We start from the raw sequence: 27,382 nt of genomic DNA, 5'->3' as shown, positions 1-27,382 counted from the left end.
ACCCCTTTAAGAAAGGGCAGGGAATAATACATAGAGAAGGATCAGATGTCCCATGAACAGTCAGTATTTGTCAGCCATCCGGCCATGTATGGCTCCTATTAGACAACTGTGACTTATTTATGATGCCAGTGGTAGAAGATATCTCCGGCGCCAGTTATAGATTTTTGTGGAAAACAATCTGCTTTGGCGGCTGATAATTTCCCAGCAAAACTATTTTTTTGGCCTTTCTTCAATCTAAAGATCTACAGATACAATACAGAAGTCCAGAGCACTCAGCAATCTGCCGGCCGCATGAAGCACAGGGCAAAAGAACCAAACTAAGGAAAGGAAATTTCCTTTTGGAAATATCTACAGGAGCTCAATAACAGGTAACCCAGCAAATTGATTATTTGCAAGTGACCAAAAAAACAACACCCCGATAAGTTTTTGCTATGATAATAAAGTGACCCGTGAGTGGCAGTCTTGCCACAATGTAACCGGCACTCAAGGGTGAATTAATGTCTTGATTGGGCTGGTCACTCACCTGGTTGCTTTTCTGAAGTTCTTGGACTTTTCTGGCAAACTCTTTTGCTTCTTTCTGGCACTGATGTTCTAATTTCTCCACTTTTCTCTGGATCCTTTCATCCATCATCTTCAGCTCTTCGATATGGTTGACGAATTGCTCCAATAACCTGAAACACAGTCCGTTGCTTTCCTCTAAGCCATTAAATATAGGATCAGATCAGTTACCAACAGCAGCTGAAAGCTAAAAGCACGTAAAGCTGTATAGAGGCCACGGCCGGGTACTGCCCACCCACCCCTCACTCAAATCAATAAGGGGCATCAGATGTGCAATACCAGCATCGGCCACTACTCTGTCGATGGCGCTGCACTGTGCAAATCCGCAACTGAGCAGTTTCGGCCGCCGCCAAGACCGGGAACAGCTGATCGGCGGAGTTGCACCCCCACTGATCAGACACTGATGTCCTATCCTAGGAATAGGCCATTGATGTTAAAGTCCTGAACAACCCCTTTAAAGGCGTAATCCATCCTTTTCAGATTGACAATCTATAGGCCAAGGTTATTAGATTGGCAGAGGTCCACCTCTTGGGACTTACAATACCTCTCACTGCTATGAAAAGTATGATCCAGTCTACAGGCCCATGTGAAAAGGCTGCAACAATCGTGTGAGTGCCATCATGGTCCTTTCGTCAGACCCCCCATATTTAATATTGATGGCCTATTCTACACACAGGCTTTCAATTTTAAGAGTCCAGATGACCCTTTATTCAGGGAGACCGACATAACCCTTTTAGACAGGGGTACACTGGTCGCAGTTGTGGCCAAGCCTCACAGACCAGGGGCGATTCAGGGCCTGGCACACTACCTGGGCACTACCAGGGATGCGTGCAGGGCCCTGAAAACCAGAGAAGCAAGGAACAGGTAAGTGACTGCCTGTCTGATTCATTGTGGGGTCTGATTTAGGACTCCTGAAAGGAAACCTGCAAGGCTCTTCACACATAAGAAAGAAAAAAAAAGAAACCGGTGGCAGAGAACTGACATCAGTAGCAGCTCTCGCTTCTTACGGGTGTCAGTGAGATGGTAGCAGCCACTGATTGGCTGCAGGGTGACCAAGTCCCGTCAATGCTAGAGTGGCGCATGCCTGGGGGGTGAGTATAGGTGCTATTATTTTATTTTGTTGGTTGAGAAGGGGTTGTCCAAGTAGTGGCCAAACACTTTAAAGCTATTCGAAAACTTGGCATGAGGCGCACCTCCCAGCTACGACCATGAGAAGTAAAACATTTACGGTGCCAAGTAAAACTTAGCCGAATAAATGCTCCGTACCTTTTAGGGTCAAAGGTTTCTGCTCCTCCTCTGGAGCCTCCTCCGGGGGTCCTCCATGCCAGTCGCTCAATGTATTCATCAGCAACGAACGGCTCCTACGAAAAAAAAAGATCCAGAGGATTACAGTGGAGTGATCCACTACAAAACAGAAAACCCCATCTCAACACCCCCCCCATCTTCCCTCCTTCCCGGATTCTCATGTCTCCTTGCAGCTGCATCTCCATCCTGGCACCCTCACTACCCTAACATATAGGTGCAATATATGGGACAGCAAAAGGCCTCACCTGTGCGTCCTACATGTATATACCAGAACTAGCGTTACTGCTTGAGCCTGTGGAATATAAGAGGGGAAGGTGGGAGATTGGGGGTCATTCATCAAACTTGATCTCTTGCCTGCTGGAGTGAGGGGCGCACAGCTCTTGATAGGGTTCGTAAATCTTTTGGGATGTCTGCGCTGCAGCTCTTATTCACTTTAATGAGAGCTGGGGTGCAGTACCGGAGAACGGCCACCATATGGAGATGCGCTGTTTTGGCCCTGTACAATGTTTACTTCCGGCCCCCAGCTGATCAGTGGGATTCCCTAAGGATACGTCATGCATATGCAAGACCTGGACAAACCCTCTAAATACCAATGCCTTAATATCCCATTAACAGATGCTACTTTCAGCAGGAAGGAGAGGAGATGATACAGGGATGACGGTGGTGCTGCTTCTGTCCCTGTTACTAGATTAGGAGGCAGGGAGCTGTTACTTAAAAGGGGTATTCCCATCTCCAAGATCCTGTCTCAATATGTAGTAAGTGTAATATTAATAGGATTAGCAAATACCTCCATTTAGAAATATAGCATAGTTCTTCTGATTCGCTATGTCGCTTACGGTACAGAAGGGTTATTACCACTAATATAGTGACAGATAATGGATAGTGGTTGTACTAGGGATACTTAAGCTACTGCAATGCTAATCAGAAGAACTATACATTTCTAATTGGAGGTATTTGCCAATATTATTATTATACCTACTACATATTGGGATGGGATCTTGGAGATGGGAATACCCCTTTAAGCATTTTATTTGAAGTGCCCTACAATGGCAGATGATAAGTTTTTAAGCATGTGAGAGGAGTTTCCAACTGCAAAACAGGTCCTGACAATGTATTTCCTCCTATTGTCTGAGAACGGAGGGACATTTCCTGCTCTAACTGCACGCACGAGGCAGAGGAAGCCAGGAAAGTGCTCCGTCTCAGCTCTGCAGGCGGGAATCCAGCTCTTTCAATGTGAAAACGGACCACGTAGGAAAAAAAACTAACCGCCATGTCACCTTGTCAACAACATTTTGTTTTAGCACTCAAACAAATCTGCAATGGTGCCCAATTAACCCCTTTCCCACCTGAGCATTTTTTCATTTCTTCCTCCCCCTTTTCCAAAGAAATATAACTTTGTAATATTTTCCAAGGACATAGCTATATGAGGGCTCTTTTTTTTTCTGGGGATGGAAGTGGGTGGAGGGGTGCAGTTGCAGTTTTACTTTTTACCATATAGTGTCCTGAAAAATGGGAAGGAGGGGGGATGTCAAGCGGTGAAAAAAAAAACTTGATTCTGTTATTGTTCTAGGTTTCTTTTTACGGTGTTCAATGTGCGCTAAAAATGAGCCGGTGGCGATAAAAAAAAGAAATAATCACTTTTGGCAAGTGATGAAAAAAAATCTGAACTTTATAAAAAAAAATAAAATAAGAAAAATTGAGTTTCTGTTGCATTCATTCAGATATCTTCCGATACCTATGCAGGGGGTAAGGCGATCTTCCGATACCTATGCAGGGGGTAAGGCGATCTTCCGATACCTATGCAGGGGGTAAGGCGATCTTCCGATACCTATGCAGGGGGTAAGGCGATCTTCCGATACCTATGCAGGGGGTAAGGCGATCTTCCGATACCTATGCAGGGGGTAAGGCGATCTTCCGATACCTATGCAGGGGGTAAGGCGATCTTCCGATACCTATGCAGGGGGTAAGGCGATCTTCCGATACCTATGCAGGGGGTAAGGCGATCTTCCGATACCTATCCAGGGGGTAAGGCGATCTTCCGATACCTATCCAGGGGGCGCTGCGATCTTCCGATACCTATCCAGGGGGCGCTGCGATCTGTGCAATGGGTCAAACCCATCAATGGTAAAAGGAAGAATAAAACTTTATTCTGCGCACAATCAGCAATGCGTTTCAACCCCGAACCGAGGTCTTCGTCAGGCTCTGTGAGTTTATCTGTAGGAATCTCCGCTTTACAACGCTCATCACCCCTCACATTCAGTACGTCTCTGTATTATTAATAGGGTTAAGATCTTTACCCAGCACTGAAGAGGTTAATGGTGCCTGTGCCCTGTAATGGGGAACCTCCATATACCCCCATTACTACATAACAAAAGTAGTGCACCAGGAATTACATTTTTTTGCAGGAGGTGTGGAGACAAAAAAACAGCAGTTTGGGTCTTTTCTGGGGGGCGGGTTACAGACACAGCAATGAAAATATTCTTTTAATTCCTTTATTTTAAAATGGGGAAAAGAAGGCGATTCAAAATGTCCTCTTTTTTTGCAATTTTTTTTTATCACTTTAGGGGATTTAAAAGGTGTATTCCCATCTCCAAGATCCTATTCAAATATTTAGTAAAATAATAATAATATTAGTAAATACTTGCAATTAGAAATGTAGTTTAATTCTTTTGATTAGCTATATCGCTTACCCCATGTGCAGGGCATTGCAGTAGCTTAGGTATCCATGGTTACGACCACTAACAACTAACTAACTGTCACTATATGAGTGGTCATAACCATGGATACCTAAGCTACAGCAATGCTCTTCGCTCCCAGAAGAGTCATGACGCACATTAAGGGGTTATACATATATACATCCTCTAACATACATGTAGATCACAGTGATATTGAAGGGTCACGTGTGCAATATATTACAATATACAATATATTACAGAGCACAATGCAGCTACGGGAAAGAGACGATCACAATCACATTTCTTCCCTACACAATGGAGAGCAGATCTGTCACCAGATTTTATACAATATGAACTACAGACGTTATTTAAGAGCCCTTATCCGCATTATCCATATCAGATCGGTGGGGGTCCGACACACGACGCTCCCACCAATTATTCGCTCCCCTGGCGGTCACATGTAAATAGTGTATAGAGCTACAACAGCGCTCACTTAGTGGCCATTTTTGGGAACTGCAGCTCAGATCCCATTAACTTCATTAGGAGCAGAGCTCCAGTAGAGAACACCACTACACTGAGTGCAGCAGATCCATCCAGCTCTGTACACGCTTTACATCTGGCCTCCACGAAAGCTAAGAACAGATCTCTGGAAGCGCCGGGTGTCAGATCCCCAAGGATCTGATTTTGATAACGTATACTAATGATAGGCGACCTTTAATAGTGACAGCTGTCAATAATCAATCACATAAGCTTAAAAGGGATTGTACCAATTTAGCAAATCACTACCAATATTCAGTATAAGATCTAACTTAGTGATCAGTGCTGAGCCCCGTCTACACGGAGTGGAGGTGGAGCACGTGCGCCTCCTTATATTCATTATGTATGGGGTTGGCAGAAGCGGCAGAGCGCTGCATCCAGCAGCCCCATACACAACGCATGTAAGGGGCGGCTGTGGATAGGTCACAAATGTTGGAGATGGGCGGAGGATCCCCTCTCGACAGCGGGGGGGGCGCGGAGGATCCCCTCTCGACAGCGGGGGGGGGCGCGGAGGATCCCCTCTCGACAGCGGGGGGGGCGCGGAGGATCCCCTCTCGACAGCGGGGGGGGGGGGCGCGGAGGATCCCCTCTCGACAGCGGGGGGGGGGGGGCGCGGAGGATCCCCTCTCGACAGCGGGGGGGGGGCGCGGAGGATCCCCTCTCGACAGCGGGGGGGGGGGGCGCGGAGGATCCCCTCTCGACAGCGGGGGGGGGGGGCGCGGAGGATCCCCTCTCGACAGCGGGGGGGGGGCGCGGAGGATCCCCTCTCGACAGCGGGGGGGGGGGCGCGGAGGATCCCCTCTCGACAGCGGGGGGGGGGCGCGGAGGATCCCCTCTCGACAGCGGGGGGGGGGCGCGGAGGATCCCCTCTCGACAGCGGGGGGGGGCGCGGAGGATCCCCTCTCGACAGCGGGGGGGGGGCGCGGAGGATCCCCTCTCGACAGCGGGGGGGGGCGCGCGGAGGATCCCCTCTCGACAGCGGGGGGGGGGCGCGGAGGATCCCCTCTCGACAGCGGGGGGGGGGGGGCGCGGAGGATCCCCTCTCGACAGCGGGGGGGGGGGCGCGGAGGATCCCCTCTCGACAGCGGGGGGGGGGGCGCGGAGGATCCCCTCTCGACAGCGGGGGGGGGGCGTGGAGGATCCCCTCTCGACAGCGGGGGGGGGGATCCCCTCTCGACAGCGGGGGGGGGGGGGCGGAGGATCCCCTCTCCACAACGGGGGGGGGGCGGAGGATCCCCTCTCCACAACGGGGGGGGGGGGCGGAGGATCCCCTCTCGACAGCGGGGGGGGCGCGGAGGATCCCCTCTCGACAGCGGGGGGGGCGCGGAGGATCCCCTCTCGACAGCGGGGGGGGCGCGGAGGATCCCCTCTCGACAGCGGGGGGGGGGGCGGAGGATCCCCTCTCGACAGCGGGGGGGGGGCGGAGGATCCCCTCTCGACAGCGGGGGGGGGGGGGGGGGCGGATCCCCTCTCGACAGCGGGGGGGGGGGGCGGATCCCCTCTCGACAGCGGGGGGGGGGGCGGAGGATCCCCTCTCGACAGCGGGGGGGGGGGGGGCGGAGGATCCCCTCTCGACAGCGGGGGGGGGGGGGCGGAGGATCCCCTCTCGACAGCGGGGGGGGGCGCGGAGGATCCCCTCTCGACAGCGGGGGGGGGGCGCGGAGGATCCCCTCTCGACAGCGGGGGGGGGGGGGCGGAGGATCCCCTCTCGACAGCGGGGGGGGGGGCGCGGAGGATCCCCTCTCGACAGCGGGGGGGGGCGCGGAGGATCCCCTCTCGACAGCGGGGGGGGCGCGGAGGATCCCCTCTCGACAGCGGGGGGGGCGCGGAGGATCCCCTCTCGACAGCGGGGGGGGCGCGGAGGATCCCCTCTCGACAGCGGGGGGGGCGCGGAGGATCCCCTCTCGACAGCGGGGGGGGGCGGAGGATCCCCTCTCGACAGCGGGGGGGGCGGAGGATCCCCTCTCGACAGCGGGGGGGGCGGAGGATCCCCTCTCGACAGCGGGGGGGGGGCGGAGGATCCCCTCTTGACAGCGGGGGGGGGGCGGAGGATCCCCTCTTGACAGCGGGGGGGGGCGGAGGATCCCCTCTTGACAGCGGGGGGGGGCGGAGGATCCCCTCTTGACAGCGGGGGGGGGCGGAGGATCCCCTCTTGACAGCGGGGGGGGCGGGAGGATCCCCTCTTGACAGCGGGGGGGGGCGGAGGATCCCCTCTTGACAGCGGGGGGGGGCGGAGGATCCCCTCTTGACAGCGGGGGGGGCGGAGGATCCCCTCTTGACAGCGGGGGGGGCGGAGGATCCCCTCTTGACAGCGGGGGGGGCGGAGGATCCCCTCTTGACAGCGGGGGGGGGCGGAGGATCCCCTCTTGACAGCGGGGGGGGGGGGGGGAGGATCCCCTCTTGACAGCGGGGGGGGGCGGAGGATCCCCTCTTGACAGCGGGGGGGGGCGGAGGATCCCCTCTTGACAGCGGGGGGGGGCGGAGGATCCCCTCTTGACAGCGGGGGGGGGCGGAGGATCCCCTCTTGACAGCGGGGGGGGGGCGGAGGATCCCCTCTTGACAGCGGGGGGGGGCGGAGGATCCCCTCTTGACAGCGGGGGGGGGCGGAGGATCCCCTCTTGACAGCGGGGGGGGGCGGAGGATCCCCTCTTGACAGCGGGGGGGCGGAGGATCCCCTCTTGACAGCGGGGGGGCGGAGGATCCCCTCTTGACAGCGGGGGGGGCGGAGGATCCCCTCTTGACAGCGGGGGGGGCGGAGGATCCCCTCTTGACAGCGGGGGGGGCGGAGGATCCCCTCTTGACAGCGGGGGGGGCGGAGGATCCCCTCTTGACAGCGGGGGGGGGCGGAGGATCCCCTCTTGACAGCGGGGGGGGGGGGCGGAGGATCCCCTCTTGACAGCGGGGGGGGGGGGCGGAGGATCCCCTCTTGACAGCGGGGGGGGGGGGGGCGGAGGATCCCCTCTCGACAGCGGGGGGGGGCGGAGGATCCCCTCTCGACAGCGGGGGGGCGGAGGATCCCCTCTCGACAGCGGGGGGGGGGGCGGAGGATCCCCTCTCGACTGCGGGGGGGGGCGGAGGATCCCCTCTTGACAGCGGGGGGGGGGCGGAGGATCCCCTCTTGACAGCGGGGGGGGGGCGGAGGATCCCCTCTTGACAGCGGGGGGGCGGAGGATCCCCTCTTGACAGCGGGGGGGGCGGAGGATCCCCTCTTGACAGCGGGGGGGGGCGGAGGATCCCCTCTTGACAGCGGGGGGGGGGCGGAGGATCCCCTCTTGACAGCGGGGGGGGGGCGGAGGATCCCCTCTTGACAGCGGGGGGGGGCGGAGGATCCCCTCTTGACAGCGGGGGGGCGGAGGATCCCCTCTTGACAGCGGGGGGGGGCGGAGGATCCCCTCTTGACAGCGGGGGGGGGCGGAGGATCCCCTCTTGACAGCGGGGGGGGGCGGAGGATCCCCTCTTGACAGCGGGGGGGGGGCGGAGGATCCCCTCTTGACAGCGGGGGGGGGGGGCGGAGGATCCCCTCTTGACAGCGGGGGGGGCGGAGGATCCCCTCTTGACAGCGGGGGGGGCGGAGGATCCCCTCTTGACAGCGGGGGGGGCGGAGGATCCCCTCTTGACAGCGGGGGGGGCGGAGGATCCCCTCTTGACAGCGGGGGGGGCGGAGGATCCCCTCTTGACAGCGGGGGGGGCGCGGAGGATCCCCTCTTGACAGCGGGGGGGGGCGGAGGATCCCCTCTCGACAGCGAGGGGGGGCGCGGAGGATCCCCTCTCGACAGCGGGGGGGGCGCGGAGGATCCCCTCTCGACAGCGGGGGGGGCGCGGAGGATCCCCTCTCGACAGCGGGGGGGACGCGGAGGATCCCCTCTCGACAGCGGGGGGGGGGGGCGGAGGATCCCCTCTCGACAGCGGGGGGGGGGGCGGAGGATCCCCTCTTGACAGCGGGGGGGGCGGAGGATCCCCTCTTGACAGGGGGGCGGAGGATCCCCTCTTGACAGCTGGGGGGGGGGCGGAGGATCCCCTCTCGACAGCGGGGGTCTTCACGGGCCTCAGCATAGGGGACTTGCCCTTAGTCAGGTAATATTCCGGGGGGCTCTGTGTAATCACCAGGAAGGGCCTCAATGGCTCCTCTTGTTGCTATAACAACCAATAGGCTTATACTGTGTCCCCCATAGCCCTGCCAGCACCGGGCGATACGTCTGGTCTGCTTGCACCAATCAGTCGGCCGATCACTCACCTCGAACAGCTCAGCTGTGGCGGCCATGCTCCGCTGTAAATGCAGACCCCAATAATAAGTCCCGGGCAGGCTCCGTTCTCCGGGCGGGGATCAGAGAGCTGCCATTATTACCGGAAGTGACGCGGTGTCAGGCACCGGAACTGCCGCTTACAGCTGATGACCTCTGACCTCCGGGCACGAAAGGGAACGGCGCTGATGAGAAGGAGACGGACGGAGACCCTGGGGAGGCGGCAGCGGTAACATCTCCGCCACTGTGCTCACGAGGCTGCTGTAGAACTACAGGATCCAGCATGCACTCCTGAGCGAGCCTATTATGGGCGCACGCTAGGACTTGTAGTCCTGCAGCCTGCTGTGCTAGATTCGGGTCATAGGGAGACGCTCGTGTATGAAGGGGTCGGCTGAAGACATTCATACCGTTTATCGAACCAAGAAAGGTGCGTGCAGATTCGTATTTAAGGTGAAGCTTTGGTCGCCATTTTCATTACTGGCAGGAGGAACGGTTTTGTTTCCCACAATGCTTTGCGCCTTCGTCTAGTGCTGTTCCTCCCCAACCAATCAAGAGGTGCCGTGTCACGTGACATCACCTTCTATAAAAGCCGAATTTGGAGGCGGAAAGCTGCAGTTTTCTTCTGGGTGTTTGTGGATTGAAAAAAGAAAAATGCAGTGACGAGCGAATTAAAATAAGGCGCAATTGGGAAACACCAAAAGCTAGCCACATAAACGCACAGGGGCGAAATTGTATCGGACTCAGTCATTGGTTGCGATTTTTTTTGAAGTTATTACGTTGTTTTGTATTTTACTTTTTTTGCTCCAAATTCTTCAAAATTAATTAGGTGCATTATCAAAAATGTTCTTTATTCCAGTTTTTAACCATTTTGTACAACTTTTAGGCGCCAGAAGTGGTAAAAATGCATGAAATTGAGAACTCCAGAAGCCCTGAGGGGGAAGGGGACTAAAGCCACAAAAAAAAAAAAAAAAAAAAAAGCTAATTACTCCAGAAAAGTGGAGAAACAGCGATTGATGAATGGGCGCCATGCTTCCCGTCTAGTGTTCTCTGATGTGCGTCCGGCTGATCTGAGGATCTGGATCACGAGGATCCATTCACCAAGAAGAGCCGGCTCTTATGGATCCCTATTAAATGGGTTCACCACAAATGAGCGCACACTTAAAGGGAACCGGTCATCACCCTTTAGTATAGTAACAATAACGGTATGGTCATAAAGGCGCTTTTACAGTGATTTAATAGATCCCTACAGGTATGTATAAAAGAGCCATTATGACCATACCGTTATTTTAACCGGTGACGACAGGTTCCTTTTTAAGATGATATTAATGCAACTGAAACCCTGCCCATCTGTGGTCAAAACCCTTCCTACTTGCAACCAGCCAATGAAATAGGTGGCGGGTTACTGTCTCTTTGTTTCAGATCTGTCACGAACGACCCATCGCTAAATACCGTAGTGTCTCGTGGTAATACATACACAGCTGTAATAACTGTGGTTCTGGCAGCATCAATCTCCTGTCTGGTTTCATTTAAATGCACTTAGTATACTTGGATAAAAAGTATATTTGCAACAGTGTTTGATTAAAAATCCTGAACCGTTTGGCCTCTATGTATCAGTTAGAGATGAGCAAACCCGAAGTTAAAAGTTTGGTGTTCGTATCAGATAGTTAGTGTCTGTGGCTGAGCACCGAACACTGACTTCTCCCTGAAGTCTGTTGCAGAGAGAGAGACAGAATTTTCCAGCCAAAAGTTCAGGTCCCCATTGTTTTAAATGAGGCACCCCTTCATTTTTTTTTCATAGACTGTACAATATCTTCAGAAATAAATGGAAATGTACCAAAGTTATATCCTCAGGATTTTTTAATTACTGGTCCAAAGTAATACCACAATAGAACATTGTTTTTCAACTTCCATGTTGCAATTTCAAAGAAGAAACAGAATAAACAGCATGTGCAGCAATAAAGACACCCCTAATTAATACTTGGTTGCCGCCCTAATTAATACTTGGTTACACACCCTTTGGCACTGACGTGCCCCCAGGGCGGTGGGGTACTCTGAGTCCGGGCCTATGGATGCTGGGGGGGAATATGTCACAGTGGCTGGCCCGGTCCGTGGCCCAGGGCGGTCAACAAAAAGGGGATAGTTTATATGGGATTTGTAGCTTGATTGTGACGCCACCTGTGGTTTCTGGTAATTTGTACCAGCGCTGCTGCAGACCTCTGAGGCAGTTGATAGGGCAGCTAGGATGGAACAGCTCCCCACAGGTGGAGCGGGCCTCAGGGCAGTGTAGAGTTTGATGGTGGGTGGTGGTGCTGGGGCTTGTAGTGCAGTCGGGATGGTGCAGCTGAAATTACTGACGGAGGCAGTGGAGTGCAGTCATCCAAGTTCTACTCACAGTTCTTGTTCAAGGTTCTCAGGTACACTGTACGGGTGTCCTCCTCCGCATCGCAGTGCGTCTACCAGACCAGGGGTTCAGCACTTTCTCAGATATATCAGGAGTGCTTGACGGAACCCCGCGTTCTTTATGTTCTTTACTAGGCCGACTTCTCACGCTGGGTCTTCTCCCTCCTGCCCTACGCTTCCCACACTCAGTCCCGCTCGGGTGCTCCGAAGTCCCTCTGGGCAATCTGGAGTTCCCGGACCTGCTTGGCCCTCACGGTGACTAGGATGAGACTGTGGCGACTGCACCATGGAAGTGCCGAAGCCTCTGGTTTTTCCAGCCGAGACCTGGAGTAACACGGCTGGTCCAGGGGCCGGTCCCCTTCTTGCGGCCTGATCCCTCTGACACCTGGCAGATTCGGGGCGTACGGGTGCCGTCCTGCACTCACCATACCCCCTGGGATCCCTTCTGTAGAACGGAGCCTTTCTCCTCTGCTCCCAACCTGGGCCTCTATTACTAGGCCCCTTTCTGGAGCAGAGCTCCTAAAGAGACTCTGCTCCCCTCCTCTCCTTACTACTACTGACCGATTAACTGAACTGCCACCCTAAGATGGCTTCCCTTTATATACCTCCTATAAAGGTGCTCCCCTACTCTACATCCTCCACCCACACCCACTACTGGTTCCCCCTACCTTTGGTTCCCCCCACTCCAGCCTGGGACAGGGCTCAGCAGGAGACACAGTGCATCTTGCCCTTCCAGCCGGCCTGGAGTAGTGTAGTGTTGAATGTGGGTGTTGGGATTACGGGCTGCACTCCCTCCTTACCTGAGAGAAGGAGGCACCATACCTCTCGGCGAGGTGCAGTACCTCTATGGCGACTGAACCCTCAGGGGCGCCACAGCACCGCTGACAGCCTCCAAACATTTCTTGTAGCCATCTATAAGCTTCTTGCACTTCTCAGCTCGCATTTCCTCCCTGTCTTCCTTTGCAGTTTGTTTAAGCTCTTGAATGTTTCCAGGTTTCTTTTTCCCAATGGCAGATTTCACCTCGCCCCAAAGATTTTCAATGGGATTGAGGTCAGCACTCATTGCTGGCCATTTTAAAACAGTCCATTTTTTCTTATTCAACCATTCCTGTGTACTTTTGGATGTGTGCTTTGGGTAATTCTCTTGCTGGAGGATCCATGATCTTCGACTCAAACCAAGTTCTCTTACACTGGGTAGGACATTTTGCTCTAAAATCTCTTGATGATTCTCTGATTTCATGATTCCTGTGATACGGTCAAGGCCTCCAGTACCACACGCAGCAATACAACCCCGCAGCATTATGGATCCTCCACCATGCCCCCCCCCCCACTACGCCCCAAAAAAATGTAGAGGGGTTGAACTAAAGTCTCCTTTCTGCGATCGAGAAAACATATTCTCACTATCTAGGTTGATAGATTTGTTAAGACTTAATTTAATTGAATCATTGTTTAATTATTATTTGTGCAGGTCCAAGTTTGAAGTCAACATTACAGAATAACAATGCCAGTCCGCGGACTATGGATCTTGCATTACCGGCCAGGGGGGCACGGAGAGGTAAAGTTCGCAAGGTAATAAGAATCTTTAATGACAACTACTATATTTGTTGGATTATACACCCCCCCCCCCTTCAAGGTTAGACAACAGAAAATAAGGGGAAAAAAAAGTTTTCAGTCTTTGCTGGTGATTTATGGCAGTGAAGGCGTTGCTGTTCGCTATTCTAAATGTTATAAGGCAGTGAAAGGCATAATGGCCAGCTTCCATGATGGACAAGGGAAGAGGTATTGGCGTTGTCTCTGGGTTACCCTCTGCTTAGGACCCCCATGTATATGGAAGAGTGTCTGCACTCTGGTAGACCTGAGCCTTCTAGTTATTACATGGACCACCATACAAATGTAATACGGTTCCCTATGGCGGGTGTAGAGAGCATAGTTGAGCAAGAAGATTTGCAGGATCTTGGTCCAGTGGCCACGTCGGTGGTTTGTGGTCGTCAGACCTCCTCCTGATTAAGAGACTCAGCTTGACCTCACACATGCATCATGCAGCCGGACCTACTAATCAGAAGAGGCGCAGGTGATACCATAGGTAGTAGGAGATTCGAAGAGCTGTGGTCCGGCGGCAACGAACAGCTGACGTGTGCTGGAGCAGAGTCCTGCAGATCTTTTTGCTCAGCCCTAGCAGAGAGGTCATAGTTTGCTTTCCTGCTTGTCTAGGGTAATATAAGGGTCATTGTCCACTTCCTTGATGTTCTTGCGATCAGGAGGTGAATGCTTTCTTCTAAAGAGGTCAAGACCTTGGGTAATGAGACGATCAGTGCCTCCTTCCTTCCCTGGTGTGATGGAAAGGATGATGATTTATACCTTGGTGGTTTAGAGTGATGGAGGAGTCAAGGTCCTCATCCTTTGTGGTCTAGGTAGTAGGGTATGCAGTAAGCCCTCCTTCCAGTCATTAAAAAAATGGTCTGGTGGTGCTTTGACTCGTAAACTCCAGAATAATAGAAGCACAAATGTTTTGGCAAAAAAAGTTTTTTTCTGTGTCCTACTGTCAGAAAAAGGGATGCAGGGCTTGCAGTTGACCCCTGGGCTCTGGACCTTAGGAGGCTGAAAAGCATCGGTACAAGAAGATCAATACTACTTAAAGGGGTTTTCTGAATTTGTATCTTCAGGAGCGCACCACTCCTGGGCCATGGCTTCTTGCTTCACTGCGCTCCAGAAGATTGACAGTTTGAACCAGCGGCATCGTCTCATCCCTGGTCTGAGCTGTTCTCTCGACGAGTTCAATCTACCCCTTATTAAAAATCTGTTTTCAAGAATCACTGGTCACAAAATGTTATTTGTTTTGGCTAAACATAACTCCTTGAAATCCAATATTTTACCTAAAGACCACATCTCTGTGTCCTGCAGACGATACCCTACGGTGGAGAAACGAGCCAGGGCCTTCAACAGGTCAAGCTACGTGAACGTCCCAGAAGACGCAGACCTCTTAAAAGCATTACTCCACGAACTGGGACTGACGGATGAGAATAAAAACTTTGTGGAGTACAGAGATAATTGTGCGAAGATCTGTAAGACCACTGTACACTCTCTGGTGCTCTCTGAGGGGAACCTCTGGCCCGTCCTGGCCAATCAGAATAGTGACTTCATCTACGTATGTCTTCCTCTGGTGGAGCAGCTCCTGGCGCCTGCACCACCACTTATTAATGTCAGCAGCATCTCCGAGGCGTTTGCTCTTTTATCAGGAATTATGCAGTTTGTGAATTCTGGACACAATACAGAGGCGGACGTTTCCTCTAGACTCGTCCAGCTCCCCCTCCTCGTAACGCAGGCCTGTCCTCTGGGCTCTCCTGTCGACACCAACTTGCACGCACTGCCCGATAGCGGAAGTAACCCATCTGCCAACCAGTCTTATAAATCTCCAGCGTGGAGGACCAGCAGACAGAAGGGCAAAGCGCAAATCGAGGTTCATATAACGGAGAAAGTGAATTCCACACAGTATGACAAGAAGGACGACAGTGACACGTGGCAGGTGTACGGGACCGTCTCCTGCAAGGTAACAGCATTTACTGTATACGGCGCACACACACATATACATACAAGTGCTTCTCACTAAATTAGAATATCATCAAAAAGTAAATTTATTTCAATTCTTCAGTACAAAAAGTGAAACTCCTATATTATATAGAGTCATTACACACAGTGATCTATTTCAAGTGTTTATTTCTGTTAATGTTGATGATTATGGCTTACAGCCAATGAAATCACAAATCATTATCTCAGTAAATTAAAATAATTAACAAAAAACACCTGCAAAGGCTTCTGAAGCGTTTAAAAAGGTCCCTTAGTCTGTTTCAGTGGGCTCCACAAGCATGGGGAAGACTGCTGACTTGACAGATGTCCAGAAGGCAGTCATTGACACTAAGTAAATGCCAAGTAAATTTTGCATTTCATTGGGAAATCAAGGTCCCAGAGTCTGGAGGAAGAGTGGAGAGGCCACAATCCAAGCTGCTTGAGGTCTAGTGTGCAGTTTCCACAATTAGTGATGGTTTGGGGAGCCATGTCATCTGCTGGTGTAGGTCCACTGTGTTTTATCAAGACCAAAGTCAGCGCAGCCGTCTACCAGGACATTTTAAAGCACTTCATGCTTTCCTCTGCCGACAAGCTTGTGGAGATGGAAATGTCATTCTCCAGCAGGACTTGGCCCCTGTCCACACTGCCAAAAGTACCAATACCTGGTTTAAAAACAACAGTATCACTGTGCTTGATTGGCAGCAACCTCGCCTGACCTTAACCCCATAGAGAATCTGTTATAGAGAATCTATGGGGTATTGTCAAGAGGAAGATGAGAGACACCAGACCCAACAATGCAGACGAGCTGAAGGCTCAAAAGCAACCTGGGCTTCCATAACACCTCAGCAGTGCCACAGGCTGATCGCCTCTATTGAGTTTATATGAGTTTCACTATTTGTTTTGAAGAACTGAAATTAACTTTTTGATGATATTTTTAGTTAGAGAGAAGCACCTATCTATCTATCTATCTATCTTTTAATATTATGCGTATGTGTGTGTATATGTTTAAGCAGCACAAGCAAACCGTAGCTCAGGAAAGTTGGTGCCCGTCCTCCAGGTATATACGGTGCCTTGTGAAAGTATTTGGCCCCCTTGAACTTTTCTACCTTTTGCCACATTTCTGGCTTCAAACCTAAAGATATAAAATTCTAATTTTTTGGGGGAAGAATCAACAACAAGTGGGACACAATCGTGAAGTGGAACGAAATTTATTGGATATTTTAAACTTTTTTTAACAAATTAAAAACTGAAAAGTGGGGTGTGCAATATTATTCGGCCCCTTTACTTTCACTCCAGAAGTTCAGTGAGGATCTTTGAATGATCCAATGTTGTCCTAAATGACTGGTAATGATAAATAGAATCCACCTGTGTGTAATCAAGTCTCCGTATAAATGCACCTGCTCTGTGATAGTCTCAGGGTTCTGTTTCAAGTGCAGAGAGCATCATGAAGACCAAGGAACACACCAGGCAGGTCCGAGGTACTGTTGTGGCGAATAAAGCCGGATTTGGATACAAAAAGATTTCCCAAGTTTTAAACATCTCAAAGAGCACTGTGCAAGCGATCATTTTGAAATGGAAGGAGTGTCAGACCACTGCAAATCTACCAAGACCCGGCCGTCCCTCTAAACTTTCATCTCGAACAAGGAGAAGACTGATCAGAGATGCAGCCAAAAGGCCCATGATCACTCTGGATGGACTGCAGAGATCTACAGCTGAGGTTGGAGAGTCTGTCCATAGGACAACAATCAGTCGTACGCTGCACAAATCTGGCCTTTATGGAAGAGTGGCAAGAAGAAAGCCATTTCTCAAAGATATCCATAAAAAGTCTTGTTTGAAGTTTGCCACGAGCCACCTGGGGGAGACACCGAACATGTGGAATAAGGTGCTCTGATCAGATAAAACCAAAATCGAACTTTTTGGCCACAATGCAAAACGATATGTTTGGCGTAAAAGCAACACAGCTCATCACCCTCAAAACACCATCCCCACTGTCAAACATGGTGGTGGCAGCATCATGGTTTGGGCCTGCTTTTCTTCAGCAGGGACAAGGAAGATGGTTAAAATTGATGGGAAGATGGACGGAGCCAAACACAGGACCATTCTGGAAGAAAACCTGTTGGAGTCTGCAAAAGTCCTGAGACTGGGACTGAGATTTATCTTCCAACAAGACAATGATCCCAAACATAAAGCAAAATCTACAATGGAATGGTTCAAAAATAAACGTATCCAGGTGTTAGAATGGCCAAGTCAAAGTCCAGACCTGAATCCAATCGAGAATCTGTGGAAAGAGCTGAAAACTGCTGTTCACAAATGCCCTTCATCCAACCTCAATGAGCTCGAGCTGTTTTGCAAGGAAGAATGGGCAGGAATGTCAGCCTCTCGATGTGCAAAACTGATAGAGACATACCCCAAGCGACTTGCAGCTGTAATCGCAGCAAAAGGTGGCGCTACAAAGTATTAACTCAAGTGGGCCGATTAATATTGCACGCCCCACTTTTCAGTTTTGAATTTGTTAAAGTTTCAAATATCCAATAAATTTCGTTCCACTTCACGATTGTGTCCCACTTGTTGTTGATTCTTCCCAGAAAAATTTGAATTTTATATCTTTGTTTGAAGCCAGAAATGTGGCAAAAGGTAGAAAAGTTCAAGGGGGGCAAATACTTTCACAAGGCACCTTACCAGACCTCCTCATGTATAATAAAAATAGAATAGACAGCACTCAAAAAAACAGGTGGTTTATTAGCTCAAAAAGAGCTATGGCGACGTTTCGGCTCCCGCATGAGCCTTTCTCAAGCAATGTATACAGGTAAGGTATTTAACAATACATTCATTTACAGATCAATTATAATATAGAGTGCGAAGATGTGCTGTGCAAAGTGCATATGAACATACAACACATGTAGATAAATAGATCATAATACAAGTAATACTCTGTAATTCATGATTATATACATACATTATTCATTGTCATAATATAATACATTTCATAGTTAATTGCATATGAATAGAAATGATTAAGCTCAACCCACCGCATCATTATGTGAACACCGCCGAGCCACGGCGTCCTATTGCTTACACTGCGCATGTCAGGGTTACTGTTGTGCGGCGGAAGTGATCACCGCTCCATTTTTGATAAGGTCTATGTCCAAAATAGCCACTGCACACTCACCGATGATGTCCCAGCAGGAAATGACATTGCGCTGCAGGGCGGAAGTATGGACAGCGCCATGTTTAATATGGTACATGCTAGTGATGATCATTGCGCAAGCGCCGACAACATTGTAGTCTCAGGCGCCATCCTTATTAAGGCATGCCCCTCCAAAAATATCGGGCTAATACTATATAGCACATAGTACTCTCATGCCTACCATCTATGTGGGATTCTTAGTATATTAAATGCTCATAGATAAGGCGCCAGTCACACTGGTGCAAGCAGAAAACGCAGTGGATAATCACTTCGACCAGCTAAAATCATCCTTGTTGGCAGCATATCTCTTCATCTAAAGGGGATGTGCTGCTGACAGTGAGCAATCAGTACAGGGAAGGAACAGTTGTTCAGTCCCCTGGCCCATATTAAAGGTCCTTGTTTTCCTGTGTTCCTGAAAATTGGCAGTTTGGGCCAGAAGCATGGTTGCCCCGTTGGCCCAAACTGTGCCCTCTTCGATGCTGTAAACAGAGAGCAGATTTGTGTCTGCAGCATCAGAGGAGAGCAGGGGGTCTGAAGCCGACCAGATCCTGCAATCAGCTGTACATCAGCACTTACAAGCTCTGTTACATTGAGCTTGTATGAGCTGCCTTCTCACTTGCCTATTAAGGCCTTTCCCCCACTTCTGATTGACAGTGTTTGCTTCCCAGAGCGAGCAGTGTCTGAATTCTGCCGGCATGTTTTCGGCCTTTCCCTGTCTCCTTTCTTCTGACGCTGCTTGCTGCACTTCCGGCGTGGTGTACAACACTACACTGCCCATTTTACATGGATTTTGGGGGTGACGGGCTCCTTTTTAAGCAATAAAATTAAAAATCCTTCCTTTCTTGAGACCCAAGAAAAAACAAGTAAATTGCAATGCTGCCTGTTTTTTCGAGCACTTTTGCAATTTTAAAAGGGAATCTGTCAGCAGGTTTTTGCTACCTGATCTGAAAGCAGTGTGACGTAGGAAAAGAGACCAAGAATCCAACGATGTATCACTTAGATTACTGGGCGCAGCTGTTCTGACACAGTTTTTAGATTTAGAATGAAGCAGAGCTGAGAAAGCTAACCCCGCCCACACCAGGCATTACATTACAGTACATGTGTACATTAATTGACAGTGAGCTGCTTATCACAGGAGGGGGCGAAGTCGGACTAGCAAGCACAAGATGTTGTCGTCCGGGCAATGATAATCACCAGGTGATACAATGAAGGTTTTAAGTAAACAACATCCAGCTGGACATGTGACACATCATTGAAATCTGTGTTTTAACCCCTATCTCAGGCTGTCCTCAGATTACATAGGAAAAAAACTGCTGACAGATTCCCTTTCACCATTAGCAATGCTGAGATTAACCCTTGTTATGGCACCAATCGGCTCTACCAAACTCTGCCAATTCCCAACGCTATGGTAGTGTATCTGCAGGCACCGCCCTAAGATTTGTACGGTTCTCCATCATGGTACGACGGCATCCAGGAGGATAAGCCCCATGTTATACGCTGTACAAAGCTGCACACAGCATGGGCGGCTTTGTTGGGTGATTTGTTGACCTCTCGAATTTTTTAAAAAGGACCAAAATTAAAAAGCACAGGTCGTGTCCTGTTATATTTATCTACCATATGTATTTTATTTCTAAGGAATGTCCAAGAATACATTTTTTTTTTCAGCTTCTGGTAACGTTGTAGCCAGACACTTAGAAATTACAGATTAACCTACAAAACCCCCCAAAATGAAGTGATTGTTCGGCGTGTTCCCGAGTGCCGCCCGCAGCCTTCTGCAGTCGCCTGTTTACACAGTTTGCTGATAAGCTGCAATGTATTAAGCGCATTCAGCAATCGGGGCAGTGGGCAGTCTGTGCAGCCGGTGAAGGGCAGGCAGATGTTTATGCAGGTGGTGGTCAATGATCGTGGTAGGAGCCCGAGTCATTTCAGCTCTTCTCCTGCCGTTTTCTCTTTTGTTTATCTTTGTACAAGCAACATTTAGCTCCGAGGGACCGACGTATTCAGCGCCACCTAAAATAATGACTCTTTGATTGCAGTCAACCTAAAGTGGCTCAAGGACTTATTAGCATGTACGGACCTATGTAAATCATTATTATTATTTTTTTATTATGCAAAAGGTACATTTGATTGATTTAATGCACAATTCCCACAGGGGGCCATTGGAAGCTTGTGCTGAGTAAGTGGACGTGTGGATTAAAAGCCTCGGTTTGAGCATTTAAACAGATCTAATTAACGTCATCATTTTTTTTTTTTTTTTTTTCTTCTTCTTCCCAAAGTGTAATTTGGAAACAATCAGCCCAAATGTAATAGTCAGCTTGAATCTTCCTGCCAATGGCTCCCCCCTTCAGGATATCCTGGTCCATCCCTGTGTGACTTCCATTGACTCTTCCATGCTGATCTCAAGCAGCGTGGCTGTGACCGACGATTCTGCTTTCAACGGGCCGTACAAATTTCCATTCATTCCTCCTTTTGATTTGTTCCAATTGTGTTACTACACATCACAGGTAAATAGGAAATTACTCCTCAATTTACATTAGTCCTTGTATATATTGGTGCAGTAGCTACAAGACATGTCTTCATATGGTTCCTCGGATAGTGACTTTGGATGGTTTACATAAATTCTTTGTGCTTTACACTTTTTAAGTTTAATTTTGTATTTTTTTTTTAGTATTTATTTTTATGTATTTAACGTTGGATTATTTTTTATTTAATTCAGTATTTTTAATTTTATTTATGAATTATTTTTTATATATTTATCTTTATTGTATTTTATTTTTTGTATTTTTTTACCTATTTAACTTCTTATTTTTGTATTTTTATGTATTTAACTTTTAATTATTTTGTATTTTTTTATTTGTTATATATTTAACTTATTGTATTTAATTTTATGTATTTGTGTGTGTGTGTGTATATGTGTGTGTATGTATATATATATATATATATATATATATATATATATATATATATATATATATATATATATATATATATATATATATATATATATATTATATATTAATATTTTTATTTTTTTCATTTAATTCTTTTTTATTTGTTTTTAGTTGTTTATTTATTATTACTATTATTATTTTTTTATTATTAATTATAGTACATTTCTTTTATTTTTTTTTTCCTTATAGGTACCCGTGCCACCAATTTTAGGCTTTTACCAGCTGACAGAAGATGGACCTCAATCACAGATATCCATTAAACTAAAGCTTCATGAGAGCGTCAAGAATGGATTTGATTACTGTGAAGCAGAAATCCCCTTTTTCAACAAGTAAGCTAATAATATTTCCACGTACTAACATTATAAGGTATCAAATCTGAAAAAATTATATATACATTTTTAAGATATTAATTATTTTTTTCATTCACATTATTTGTAAATATTTCCAGAAATTGTTTTAAAAAAAATAATTCATCAATCCACATTTAACTTTGAATTAATTATGTTTTTTAATTCCCCCCCCCCCACACCCCCAATTTTAATACCGTAATGCAATAATTTTAATCAAGATATTAATCTCCCATTGTGGAGAATTTTAGGAGTGTTTTTGTTTTTTTTTTGTTTTTTAATATTATTGAAAAAAATAGCTTAAAACCGAATTTAGGGATAAAATGTAGAATATTTTGGTGATCTCGTCCGTGGTTTTAGAAAGTTTGGAATATGAAGGCTTGGTTGCTGCATTTGGATGTGACTTACAAGCGCAATTTTTAATTCAATTTTGAATTAATAATAATTTTTATTGCTCCAGATTGTACTTAAAGTATATTTATAGGGTCGTTTATAATATTATTATAATGTGAGGAACGATTTCATGTAGGCATATGAGAAGCTATACATCTCTATATTATCCCTGATTCAAGGCTGAATCAGTTGAACTATAAAACAATAGATCATTAAAATTTACAACTTATTTTTTTTACTATTACTTTATTCATGCCATAAATGGGGCAGTTGGGGAAAAATAGAATAATAAAGAAACGAATGTGTTACTATATTCTAGTCCTTTAGCCTCCTGTCACTGATATTGTGTATTACAGAGGTCAGATAAAGCATTTTGACTACAAAATAAGCCACGGGCAGCTCGAGCCATCAAAAGAGAAGAGTCTTCTAGTTTGGGTGATAGGTAAGTTGTTTGTTTGTTTTTTTAATAATAATAATACTATAACTACATAGTCCACCTCATTTATATTGCAACATACAGTATATAATATAAAGGAAAAAAAATCTACAAAGCTAACAAAAAAAAACCAGGATTTTTTTTGTTTTCTGGAAAATTCCTCTCTTCCGGCTGCAGTTTGTTTAAAAATAAAAAGATATAACCTGCGCCTTACTCATCCTCCCCGGGTCCGACACTAAGTCTCCAATGCTGTTCCCGATGTCTGTTATTGTCTGCAGTGCTGACGTCATATCAACAGCGCTGCAGCCAATCAGTGATCTCAGCATAGCTCACTGATTGGCTGCAGCATTATTGATATGACATCAGCGCTGCAGACACTGGGACCAGCGGTGGAGACTCAGAACTGTATTTTTATTTTATATTTTCTTTTCACCAATTTTTTTTGTAATTTGTAAGGGAACCTGTAAGTAAGTGTTTAAATACCACACAGCGCCTCCACAGGTGTAAAAAAAACGTTACACGTTCCCCATTAATACAAATGTGTTATCTGTGTAATGCCTGAATGTGCCGGGTCCTCCAGAGAGGATGAGGCTTGTTGGTCACTTTTCACTCTGTCCTCTATGGGGAATTCTAATAAATTATAATGTCTGATAATATTTTGGATGCTCATTGGACATATTGGTTTGCTAGTTCCTATATGAATTGCTAATTATTATTATTATTTTTTTTTTTGCAATAATCTTCAGGCCAGAAGTTTCCAAAATCTTTAGAGATTACGCTAACCGGAACTGTGACTTTTAGTTCGGAGAAACATCCCAATGACCCAGTGGATCCTATTTGTGTTGGAAACACGGCTTATGTCAAAGTGAGTTAAGAAAATAAAGAAGTGGTCACTTTTTGGGGGAGGGAGGTAGTGGGGTAAAAATAATTTTTTGCAATTGGGTTTCATTAAAAATTTTGCACCGTTTGGTTTTTACAGGCGCTTTGTTTCCTGGTGCATTCTACTTTAATGTGGTATGTGGTCATAAATCAGCTTAGAGGAGCTCAGAAAAACATTGATGAGAGAGCGTTTCTAACTCTCTTGTCAGACTGTTATAACGAGCTCACTGATCGATTCGCAGTTAACTCATTCTGCAGCCAGCCAGTGCAACACAGAAGCTGTGGAAGGCAAACGGTGCAAAATTTTTAATGAAACCCAATTGCAAAAAATGATTTTTAGCCACAAATGCATGCATTTAAGTAAAAAATAAATAAAACCGGAAAATCTGTTGCGATAGCCTCTTTAGAGCACTGTTGATTGGCAGGGGTCCGAATCTTGAGATCGCAACAGGTCTCAAAGCAAGGGGCACAACACTCATCTGTGAGTGTAGAGAGCTGCACGGGATCAATAAAGTCTGTGGGACGGTACACCTGTGTGCACAGCTTCTGTGTCCGTAGTTTCTGTGACAATGCATTTTTAAATAGAATTTGGTTAAATTTTATTTTTGGGGAAAAAAAATTTAGTTTTCAATACACAGAAAACAGTGCTCCTAATCCAGAATTCTAGCATTAAACAGTTTCTACCGCAGTTCCTTCATTTTTGCAGGGCAATTGTTCTAAAACTTAGCAAAGGAAAAGTGACTTCATAATCAAAATGTGGCTCAGTGGTTAGCAATATTGCTTTATAGCGCTGGGGTCCTGAGTTCAAATCCCACCAAGGACAACATCTGCAAGAAGTTTGTATGTTCTCCCCGTGTTTGCCTGGGTTTCCTCCCACCCTCCAAAGACAAAGTGATTGGGGCTCACAATCAAAATTCCCTATGGGGACTGTGATGTCTGTAAAGTGCTGAGGAATATGATGGCGCTATATACCATATTTTGTGGATTTAATAAACAGTTGAGTGTTATAATCAGCTTCCCTGGACGGGCGGCAGCTTTGGTGGAGCGGGGTTGCTGCTGGCGAAGGCAGGAGATGCTGCGGAGGCAGGACGGGGTGTTCGGGGGAAGGAGTCGGGAGATGGCTGCGGACCCCACGCTGGTAGGATGAGCACCGCACCTTCCATGCTTTCTAATGCGGTGGACTCTGGGAAAATGGCCACCGAACACCTAATCCTACCAGTGTGGGGTCCGCAGCCATCTCCCGACTCCTGCCTTCGCCAGAAGCTTCCAGCAGCAAAGAACCTGGGACCCCGCTCCCCCGCAGCCGGTAAGCTCCATCGCTCAATTCGGATTATAAGACACATCCCCATTTTCCCCCCAAATTTGGGGGGGGGTGCGTCTTCTAATACGATAATTACTTAAAATAATAAGGTTCAAAAACAGTTAATTTTGGCTATATTTCTGAAATGTCGGAAGTAGGATTTCTTCTTATGTCTCTGAATGTTTGTGGCTGCTGACTCATTTCGCATCTTTAGCTTTTATACAGAATTCCTGACTACAGTCTGACGGGATGTTACACCGACCAGCACTCAATCCAAGTTTTCTCAACGGCAAAGCCAAAAATTGTGACCTGTAAGAGACACTTTATATTAACTCTTGGTTGTTGGCCATTTTTACTGAGTATTATTTATGTGCTAATAAGCAAGTCAGCAAAGAGTACGATTTTCCTTTATATCATTTTGCTACCACTGGTGTACAGAATGTATTTTGTGTTTGCCTTTTTAGGTTTATTAATTGATTTAGATTTATTTTTTTTAGAATTATTTTTTTTTCACTTTCTTGGAGGCGGCCATATTAAAGACATTCAGTTCCTGTATCGTCTGTGCAGACCGGTTAGCATGATATGTGTTGCTTTATGACAGCTGAACTGAATGGAAGTAAATTAACGAATACATTTCTGGGAGTCAAAAAGTAGATCAGCAAGTTACCCCATATACTTTGGAAAGTAGAGAACTTGTTTTTTCTTGACGTTGAGATGACCCTGCTCATTATATCCCAGTCTGTACAGCAAAGCTGTCCAGCAAACTATAGAAAACAGCCTATTATGACTGGTCTAGTGGTCAGTGCAGACCTGTAATTTTTCAAGATTTATTTTTTTATCTGTATAGTAAAAAGTATCACTGAAAAATTTTAAAACAAGTGTATAATAAAAACCTAATTAAAATTGTCATTTTCTAATGACACTTTCCTGTAATAGTTGGAGGGTCTCCATGCCAATACACTACAGTTTTAGCTGTTTGAGCCATCTTCAGTAGTTGAGGTCAGGGTAATGGGGGGTTACTTCACATCCCCCTTTAAGAATGACCTGTTTAATCTCACACTGTCTTTTTGCTTTCCAGCTCGTGAACTGATCTCGGCTGATTACTATATCTGGAACTCCAAGGCTCTGGCACCTGTCATGTCCAGATCGTTCTTTGATTAATGTCCCCACAATGATTGTATCTGTAAATAATAAAATGGAATTATAATAAAAGAACAACATTAAATCTCATTATTTCATGTCTGTTAAAGTTAACAGGCTGCACAATTGAATATTTGCATTGCCAGATGGTGACCAGTGTCTGACCACCAGGGAATGCGTGTTCTCCCTTTTGGGAATGCGTGTTCTCCCTTTTGGGAATGCGTGTTCTCCCTTTTGGGAATGCGTGTTCTCCCTTTTGGGAATGCGTGTTCTCCCTTTTGGGAATGCGTGTTCTCCCTTTTGGGAATGCGTGTTCTCCCTTTTGGGAATGCGTGTTCTCCCTTTTGGGAATGCGTGTTCTCCCTTTTGGGAATGCGTGTTCTCCCTTTTGGGAATGCGTGTTTTCACATTGGAGACACGATTTCTGAGTATGAGTGCTTCTTCTCATCATTATGTGTGCTCTTCGTAGGCTTCACTTCAGGACAACTTTTTGGCTCTGAGTTTAAACTCCCGGGATCCCCAACTTCTGATTGGCCAGGCCTGCCACAACCTTTTCTTTTGCATTACGTCATACAGATGACGTTGCGCCAGATCGGCTAATCAAAAGCTGCTCCAGGGATCCTAGAAGGTAAGAGTCTTTCGGTCTGAGAGCCAAAGACTACTGACCTGGCCAATAAATCAGAGTTTCGCAAATTGATCCTCCTTTCACTAATACGTACGTCCCAAACTGGCACTGCTCTTCCAATCTCAGCCTTGTTACCCTTCAGTCTCTTGAAATCAACAATTAAACATCACCAAAGATGAATTAAAATTATTAGTTGGAGATTTTGGCACCAAATTCATCAAAATGGCACACGCCATTCATGCATGTGGCACAAAAAGTTAAAAAAAAAATAATAATAATTTTTTTACCCCATCTTGGACTGCTTTTGCAACTTTTGGCAGCAAAAGTCGCAAAAAAATGCACCAAATTTGGCCTTTCTCAGAAATACCCCAGGTGGGTAGTGGAGTTTTACGTTTATTTTTAAAAAGTTGAAATTGATGAATCCGGGGAAAACATAGCTAAACTCTGTTCACAAAGAGGCAAAAAAACAGACTAGCACATATAAAATAGACTCCAGAAAAGGGGCAAATAGAATAGTGAATTGGGTGCAAACAAGACACCAAGGCACAAAACTATACAAAAAACAGGCGCAAGGGCAGTGATGAATCGGGGCCTTCAATTCAACCCATCAGATTTAAAGACAAAAATGGTAGCAAAGCTATGTAGTAAGCATTGGGCCATATGGCCTTTATCATGCAAGACAAGAATAAAAAACAATATTCCTTTTTATTCTTGCCTTGCTTGATAAAGGCCGTATGGACAAAACGTCGCTACATAGTTTTTCTACTAGTTTTACCTTGGACATTCTTTATTAAGCTGGGGGAAAGGTTCATCCACATTGCATGGACTTCTCCTTGAGGTGCAT

The 27,382-nt window shown here is 47.3% G+C and overlaps 2 protein-coding genes across 3 annotated transcripts in view; one reads left to right on the top strand and one right to left on the bottom strand.

The window, feature by feature from the left end:
* EXOC5 (exocyst complex component 5) overlaps positions 1 to 9,845 on the bottom strand; it is a 46,485-nt gene extending 36,640 nt beyond the window's left edge. The window contains exons 1-3 of one of the 2 annotated variants that reach the window (XM_073638776.1): positions 9,724 to 9,845; positions 1,825 to 1,919; positions 524 to 671 (exon numbers count right to left, since the gene is read on the bottom strand). In XM_073638776.1, the coding sequence (XP_073494877.1) occupies positions 524 to 631 (108 nt within the window). In that variant the 5' untranslated portion in view covers positions 632 to 671; positions 1,825 to 1,919; positions 9,724 to 9,845. Of the gene's footprint in view, positions 1 to 523; positions 672 to 1,824; positions 1,920 to 9,309; positions 9,482 to 9,723 lie in introns of those variants that run through there. The other variant, XM_073638775.1, reaches the window with a different exon arrangement.
* On the top strand, positions 9,428 to 25,998 carry AP5M1 (adaptor related protein complex 5 subunit mu 1). The gene is made up of 9 exons (XM_073638777.1): positions 9,428 to 9,743; positions 13,185 to 13,285; positions 14,618 to 15,263; positions 20,744 to 20,971; positions 21,608 to 21,747; positions 22,515 to 22,600; positions 23,341 to 23,459; positions 24,988 to 25,084; positions 25,852 to 25,998. The coding sequence occupies exons 2-9, from the start codon at positions 13,218 to 13,220 to the stop codon at positions 25,932 to 25,934; spliced, it is 1,467 nt and encodes a 488-aa protein (XP_073494878.1). The 5' UTR covers positions 9,428 to 9,743; positions 13,185 to 13,217; the 3' UTR covers positions 25,935 to 25,998.
* The last annotated feature ends 1,384 nt before the right edge of the window (positions 25,999 to 27,382 follow it).

The sequence above is a fragment of the Phyllobates terribilis genome, unplaced genomic scaffold (assembly GCF_046119375.1).
Source record: "Phyllobates terribilis strain yellow unplaced genomic scaffold, ASM4611937v1 Scaffold_7__3_contigs__length_470593459, whole genome shotgun sequence".
NCBI lineage: Eukaryota > Metazoa > Chordata > Amphibia > Anura > Dendrobatidae > Phyllobates > Phyllobates terribilis.
The sequence above is the reverse complement of the archived record's forward strand: the minus strand, read 5'-3'. Positions and strand labels throughout refer to the sequence as shown.